Raw genomic sequence first — 8,214 nt, 5'->3', positions numbered from 1 at the left:
CCCCCTTCCTGCCCTGGTTGAGCAGCCCCAATTCCTCCCAACCCCAACAGACTTACCACCTGGAGGCAGCTGTGTGTCAGCTGCCTGCTTAGTTTATGGCTGAATCTCTGAACCGGCCGAATCTTTTCCAAATCAATTTGGATGCTTTGAGAATTTGGAGATTCGGTCCCTGAATCGGAGCAAATCTCCAAATTGGGCTGAATCTCCTCTGAATCGAATCAACTAACAAAGTTTCGAACAGCCCTATTTACTATGCCTACAGTACTTGCTAGATGTCCTGACAATTGATTGGTGCTCATAACTATTACACCTGAAATATAAGGCCAGATTGTAGTGCCCACAAGTCCAGTTGGAGTGTGAGTACAGCAGTGAGAGATCCTAGCATTCACCTAGAGAAGTGGGTTGGGGTACTTGGAGATAAAGGGGTCTTCTAGCAAAAGTGGATGTTGTATTGAATAATTGAATCAAAACAACTGAGCACTGTAAACACTGCCCGAAGTATAGCTGAATTTCTGAACCGCTGAAAGGGCTCAATTCCAGTAGTATGTTTAATGTTTATTTTAACATCTACAAACTTGTAGTTAGAGGCTTATAAATTACTACATGTATATTGACATGTGTCCATTATAAATGGCTCGTATCTATTTGACTTGTACTTCTGTGTTTTCAGGTAATAAAGATGATGAGTTCAGGATGCCTTATCTCAGCCATCAGCAGCTTCCAGCTGGAATTCTTCCCATGGTCCCTGAGGTTGCACAAGCTGTAGGAGCCAATCAAGGACATCACACCAAAGAGTTCAGCAGGGCAGCCCCCAACCCTGCCAAGGCTACAGTAACGGCCATGATTGCTAGAGAGCTATTATATGGTGGTACTTCTCCTACTGCTGAGACCATATTAAAGAATAACAACTCATCAAGCCACGTACCACATGGACCACTCACTAGACCCTCTGAACAGCTGGACTTCCTTTCCAATGTTCAGGGCATCCAGGTAAATGTTTGGTTGGGGAAAAACAGTGCCAAGCTAGTTTGGAACATTGTTTCATAAAGATTGATTTCCCTCAGTAGTTAAGTGAGAGACTTGCATATGTTGCTCTCAAGTTCACATCAACATCTATATTCTGGAAAATATTATTCTTTGGAATTGGTTTTATTGTCAAATATTCATTCTTGTGTTAAGTGCTTTATCTTTTTTCAGCGCTAATAACAAATCTTTTTCTTTTTAAATAGAAACTAAGTTCCATATTGTCAAACATTTCCATATTGTGAGAATATTCAGCTAAAAAACATTGCCTATTCCACATTTTAAGTTTTTTGAAAGATGTTTGGTACTTTGATATTTGCTGCAAGCTATAAATAATTCATCTTGCATGTTCCCTTTAATCAGAATTTGTATTTCAATTACTGTATTAAATTACCACATAAAATGGTTTCCATATATTTAAAAAGTGTAATATGAAGACATTAAAATGGCAAATATCCTTGATAAGAATAAAGACGGCAATAACTGTTATACAGTGCCTTTCTTCCAGAATGCTTTCAAAACACTTACAATTGTTTGAGAGCTATTACAGATGGAAAGCTAGGCTTCACAGTAAATGCTCTTACTGGTTTATTTTCTAGGCAGAAGAAATGTACAGGTAGAGAGAACATGGTTCCATTGTATAAGCCAGTATTCTAACAGATAGTGGATGTGATATATTTACTTCTCAAATTGAGTGAAAGTAACTACAGCACTTCTCTTTATTTTCCTCAGGTTGAATATAAAGACTTTCCCAAAAATAACAAGAATGAATTTGTATCTCTTATAAACTGTTCCTCTCAGCCACCGCTGATCAGTCATGGAATTGGAAAGGATGTAGAATCTTGCCATGATATGGTATGATAACTACTGTTGAAATGCTTTCTTCTTGGTTCTGCTCTGAGAAGCAAGTGCAGCTGATAAACCAAGACAGTGTTTCACAGCTGTATAGCCAATTACACAGCATTTGTTTCATGGCTATATTTTTGTCTGATACGGTACTGTTTTCAGAAGTAGTCCAAGAATAATTTGAGTAATGCAAGAATTTTAAAGCACACGTTTACCATTCTTGTCTACGCAAAATGTATGCGCTTTCTTACCATAGATGCAGGTTTTCTTTAAATATATATTTTTTAAGTTTGATTGAATGGTCTGGTAACTCTTGAGAACTGTGAACACCACTTTGCTCCAACATTTCTTCATTTTACACCTGCTGGGAAGTAAACCAAGATGCAAGAAATGCAGCTCACCTTTAGATATCATGAGATGCTTTCAAATCTGTAAACTCCTTTTTTTTTTTTAAAAGATTAATGCTGTTGAAATATTTATTTACAACAGGTTTAGTTTACTAAACTGCAGACTTTGAGAAGAAGTGTTTTGGGGCCTTTTATACACATGCCTTTTGTCGTCTTGGACATGCCAGAGCAGACTCGATTAATAGTGTCTGCTCCGCATGCGAGCTGATGCTCCTGGCTCTGCATCACGTGCATTTATATAAATGGCAGAACAGTGGTGAGAAAATGGCAGTGTGCGCTTTTGAACTAAAACATCTTTGTGTTTTAGTTCAAAAGCATGTCGCCTCCATTTTCTCAATGCTAATGTATGTTTCACCATTTATATAAATGTATGTGTCACAGTGCCGGGCACTTTTAGATGTCTGGAAAGTGTGCAGTACAATGTTGGCAGTTTGTATAAGGTCTATTACAATTCAAAGAAGTTTTCATTCTTGGGTTGTCCAGCAGGGGACTGTTCTAATGTGCAACTTTTTAGAAGGTTAGGACAGCACAGCAGACTTTTAACTCTTAAATAGATTTTCTTAAATACATTGTTGTTACTTCTTATATATAAGCTCAGTCTCCTGTAGTGATTTTTATGCTCTTAAATTGTGCAGGAGTTTTCCTTTAATCTGACTTCTGTCACTTCTTCAGTTTTGAAGTTTTCCTAGCTACCTGCAAATCCAGTTCTAAAGAGTTTAAATACACAAGCCAGAACAAGTGGCAGATTTGGGGAACAAAAAAACCCCGCCTTACAGAATAACTTTTGGCCTTATGCAGACATGGGTTCTCCTGGTAGAGTTGCTGCTCTCCCAGGAGAAAACGTGTGTGTACAAATGTTCAGGCTTTTTCTCTCGGGGTGCAAATGGCCACTACAGGAGAAAATTGACTTGGGAACAACCAGGGATGTGTAAAAATCCCCTGGGAGTGATTTGTGCCATGGCTTCTCTCAGAAGAAAACATAGTCCTCCAGCTCTTTCCCTATACACTGCTGTGATCTGTCACCAGGCAGACTAAGGAAGCCTGCAGAGCATGCTGAGACTTGTACATAGCCCCTCCCTTCCTTCTTTCCTCCCTCCCCCCTTCCCGCCTGCTTCAGTGTTGACACTGCAAGCCCTCCACTCTTCCAGGCTTTAGCATTCAAACGTTTGTACACACTGCTCTGGGTAAGTTTCTCTATCTGGAGAGAGAACCTAGGAGAATTCTCCTAGGTTATCTGAATGTGTGTATGCAGTCCTTTGACTGTCATGGCACAAACTCATACACTTTACATATACAAAACTATAATTAATCTTAAAACAAAAATATTTAAAAAAACAAAATCCAAACCCAGCAGCTCACCCAATGACTTCTTTTATATAAGCTTTTTTACATAGCAACCAAGTACCCACAGGCTATGTAATCAGTTGTTTCCTCCTAATGTGATTTGGCTGCTTGCTGTTCCTGCAAAATGTCTTCTGGTTCTGTTTATTAACCTTTTTTCTGAGCTGTCTGATTACCAACGTATTCATTTCTAATGGCCTCTTTAAGGACACCAGGAGCCAGGGCAAAGTGTTAATTGGGTACCACCTTTTTGTTGTTACTGTTCCCTTTACTAAGAAAAGTTCAAGCCATGCTACTAACACTTAGTCTTGCAAGTTGTTTTTTAACAGGACTTTTTCACTATACTTCAGTGTTGGAGTAAAGGAATTTAGACAAGGCTTTACTGTTAGCCAGGGGGCACTGGAAACGAGTGTCACCAAATGAATTAAAGGCCACCAGTTAACTAAATCTCTTTCCTTTAGGCTGCACTGAACATTTTAAAGTTGCTGTCTGAGTTGGACCAACAAAGTACAGAGATGCCAAGAACAGGAAATGGACCAATGTCTGTGTGAGTAAAAGCAATTTTTCTAGAGCTAAAGTCAAATTGGCCATGACCTATTATGGATTAAGTGCAGGTAGAATTTTGTGTCTCAGTGGGTGGGGGCGGGGTTTGCCCGGAGAATTAAAATATTGAGTCTTAAATTGTCATCTTGGTAAGAGAAGAGAATTGATTTTATGATGCCTTGTAATTTTCATGGTGTCGCATGCAAGTTATTGGGTTCAATACAAGGACAACAGGATAAAATGTTAATGGCCTCTGTACACAGGATCTTGGATTGCTTGGTCCCATTTGGCCTGAAACTATGATTTGATGGGTCTGTAAATGCATGGTTCTTTTCTAAGTGCTGTAACAAACCTTGAGTTGTTCCTCTCTTTCTGGGAGCTTTCTGATTACACAGCCATAACCCAAATGTCTGCATTAGATGTGGTCTCTCAGCAAAATGCTGTTATGGAATTGTAAATTATTCTCTTTGCTTATTAGAGCAACTTTTCCCTGCCAGAAGGTGAGGTAATTAAATAGTGGAACAGGTACATGCATTTTATCCGTTAAAGACAATTATAGAACCTGTTGCTTCATATGACTTCCGTCATTTGTCTGTAAAACATTTTTCATGGTTAAAAAGTTTATGTTGGTTGAAATGGTGTTGCCATATGATCATCTGAATTAACAGGTAGCTTCTTGCTTCCAGATGTGTGAAACAAGAAATGGAAAGCGACCCTCTCCTCAAACCGGCTAACTCAAACACTTTGGGACAAACACTGGACAGCACTGCCTAAAAAGGCTTTTGACTGGACCCAAACCTGAAAGCACCAGAGAAAATCAAATGCTTCCTATTAATGTAACCTAACTGTTTTAGAGTGCTACAGTCTTTACAACCTACTGTAGTATCTAAATCATAACCGTTGCTTTCTCTTCAAACAGTGATAAATTTTTAGTTTCATTATTGTTTTGATTGAAATGACACTATAAATTTTTCATTTAAAAGTTTCTTAATTGTATCTAGAACAAATAGCACAGTTTAGAAACTTTGTCTTCTGAGACTGACATGTTATCTGTGAACTAACTTGGGACGATCATATCCATGTATGTGGTTATTTTGTTTTTACTGAAATAGCAGTTTCACTGGAAACAAATTGTGTGCCCTCCACTTTATTTAAAAAAAAAGTCCAGGATCTTGGCAAGCCAAGCTTAATTCTCCAACGGTTGTATGAATTAAACGTTTTAGGAATTTTAAACCTTGTTTGATCATTTTTGGTTAATTTCTAGTTTTCTTGAGGGGGGAGCGGGGGGGACTTGAATGCAAGAGGAGTCTAAGCGATTTCTGATCTATGTTTTAAAGATTGTGTCATATATATCTATATTATACGGATAATATAGATATATATATGTGGCACACAGCTTGCTACATTACAGGATATGATCTCAATGTAGTGCATATAAAACTGCAGATTGATTTTCCTTGAGTGCTTTATACTGTTTAATTACATCTCCATGTAGGGCTGAAAAAAATTACCTATGTTTATATATAAACTGTGTTGCTTTTGATGTTGTGTTATTGTGCACACAACTGTGCACAATAAAGTTTTCTGCATATGGTCCAGGTAAAGCACGATAGCCTTGCAAGTTAAGTACTGCTTCAGTTCATTGTTTACGCTGGAATTTTTTCTCCCCATGGAATGTAAGTAAAACGTAGTGTTTGTCACCAATAAATGGTAATATTAAATTTTTTGGGTTAATTTATTCTTGTATGCCACTACTGGGGTTGCTTTTTTTAATAGGATTTGTAATGCTTGTGATATAGTATGGGCAGTAATGTAAAGCTATGAAGTAACTTGTACAATGGTTGATCAATAACCTATAAATAACTACATTTTTAGTAAAGTGGAGGTTGTGACGCACACTAGCAAGATCAAGGAAAATCAAAAGTAATATGGGGGGACACTTTGTCTTTGGTGCCACAATGTCTTAGCATTATAAATACATTAATGGGAGCTTAAAGTGATTTAAAGTTATAACATGATTTTGAAAGGAAAAAAAAGTGGTATGGCAGCTTGGAACAGTTTTTGAAGCTTACTCTTTACTTTTAAGTTTCCTTGCTTGCTCTGTAACTTTAGTCATAACCTTAGCCTTGCACTTAGTAATTTTGGGGGAGTAGTACTTTAAAAAACAAAACAGAACAAACAAACAAAAAAACCCCAACCAACTTGCCCTTTAGCAACAAAGACTGTCACAGTAGACTGACACCTAAATATATCAGTTGGATGTGAACTACCTTAAATGTGTATTTAATTGGTAACCTTTAGAAGCACTTCTTAAATACCTACTTGTATGTGTAGTAAATGTTATGAAAAGCACTTACTACACATGCTGGGGTTTTGTCAAAGCTAAATGTCTCGGCCGTATTAAAATGTATCTTGTTCACATTATAGAAAGCAATTGGCCATATCAACTGCTTACCAAATTTTATTAAATCAAAGTTGTTCTTGATCATTCTAAGCATAAAAAGCATTGTAAAGTTTTTTTACATTTGTAGAACTAAAATGCTGTAAATTTAAAAATTAAAAGAAACTTGCTAGGCTGAGACTTTGTATTGCAAATTCTTACAACCAACTTTGAAGTGGGTGGCAAACTAGATTGGAAAACAGGTGCTGCACTGAAAGTGGTGCGGGTGGTCACCCTGAACTTATGCTTTGCAGCTTAACCTTAGGCAGGGCTGTGAGCATGCTCCTGGCTATTTTGGAGCATGTTGGTAGAGCTATATAGTGGGCTCCCCATCATTCTTCGCTAAAGGCTATATAAAAATATGAAAAAAACTTCTATGCCATCAAATACCTATACTGGTCTGGAGGTGCTGCTTACATAGCCTTGTATGTATGTCTTGTAGGCTGTGTACATGGTGAGGTTCCTCACCCTGATAGCTTGGAATCTGTGTCAGATGAAGCAGGTCTTCAAATCGTGTGTGCATCAGTCTAAATGAGGCAAAGAAGGCTTCAAGGGAAAGCACTGTTCACATGAGGTTGTGGTCACTTGACCAACCTTACAGCCTTATTTATGATCCACTCTTAATATAGCAAGGACCAGAAAGGGCAAGTGTACAAGCAGCTCTTCATCAGTGGATCTCAAAGTGCTTAACAGTGGAGGTAAGTATTCACTAATCTGTTTTACAGACAGAAAAACTGAGCTGTACAAGTGAGGTGACTTGACCATAGGGCAGTAGCAAAGCTGAGAATGGACTGTGGGTCTAAGTCATGGTGAAGTGCTCCATTCACTTCTCTGACTTTCTCTCTGTTTAGATATCTGGTATAGTTGTTCTTAAATTCCTGAAAAACCCCCCAAACAAACAAACAAACAAAAAAACCCCAAACCCTCCCCCCGCCCTCCCCAAACAACTTTTTGAAGGTGCTTGTGATTCAGATAAAAGCTATGGGACAGTGTTTCAGCAGAGTTTAGCACTGACCTAACTCTTCCCCTGAAATCAAAATTTCATCCTCAGTCTATAAACCTACTTCTCTAACAAGTCTCTTGCTCATGACCCTGATAAATATATATACTTTCTCTTAGCCTGTTTACTGTTCCAAAAATGTTCCTTTGCATCAGAGATTCTTGGCTTTGATGGCTTTCATAATTTTTTTCATAGTACGAGAGTTTGTCAAACAGGCTTACCAGTCAAGGGGCCTCTTCTAGTCATCTTAAAGTGGTATCTCATTTTGCTAGAGGATTTATTTTAATCTTTCTATATCTTCCTTTGAGCATTTTAGGTCCTGACATGATCAGTATGTGTCCTGGATCTTACTACTTTTTTTATTAAGAAAGTCAGTCATGCAATTCAATTGTTACAGTGGATTTCCCTTTAAAATCCTGATTTTTGAATGGGATTCATCTGCCTTGAAACTGTTATGTTAACAGTAGTTGACAGTTGTTTACTGAGGCTGCTTGTAGATTTTAAAATATATTTAAAAATGTGGCAGTTTACTTTAAACTCAGCATGTTCCTGCACCGAGCCCAGCAAATACCCAGAAGAGGCAGTGTGTTAGCTGGACCTGGCTCATCCAACAT

The 8,214-nt window shown here is 38.0% G+C and overlaps 1 protein-coding gene across 6 annotated transcripts in view; it reads left to right on the top strand.

The window, feature by feature from the left end:
• The window catches only part of STAU1 (staufen double-stranded RNA binding protein 1), a 43,048-nt gene extending 37,167 nt beyond the window's left edge, over positions 1-5,881 (top strand). For all 6 annotated transcript variants that reach the window (XM_019539562.1, XM_019539566.1, XM_019539565.1 and 3 more), the window contains 4 exons: positions 671-990; positions 1,756-1,878; positions 4,079-4,164; positions 4,847-5,881. In XM_019539562.1, the coding sequence (XP_019395107.1) occupies positions 671-990; positions 1,756-1,878; positions 4,079-4,164; positions 4,847-4,934 (617 nt within the window). In that variant the 3' untranslated portion in view covers positions 4,935-5,881. The remainder of the gene's footprint in view (positions 1-670; positions 991-1,755; positions 1,879-4,078; positions 4,165-4,846) is intronic.
• Positions 5,882-8,214: the final 2,333 nt, after the last annotated feature.

The sequence above is a fragment of the Crocodylus porosus genome, unplaced genomic scaffold (assembly GCF_001723895.1).
Source record: "Crocodylus porosus isolate Cpor-Errol unplaced genomic scaffold, CroPor_comp1, whole genome shotgun sequence".
Classification (NCBI taxonomy): domain Eukaryota; kingdom Metazoa; phylum Chordata; order Crocodylia; family Crocodylidae; genus Crocodylus; species Crocodylus porosus.
Note: the sequence above shows the minus strand (reverse complement) of the source record. Positions and strands in the feature narration are given on the sequence as shown.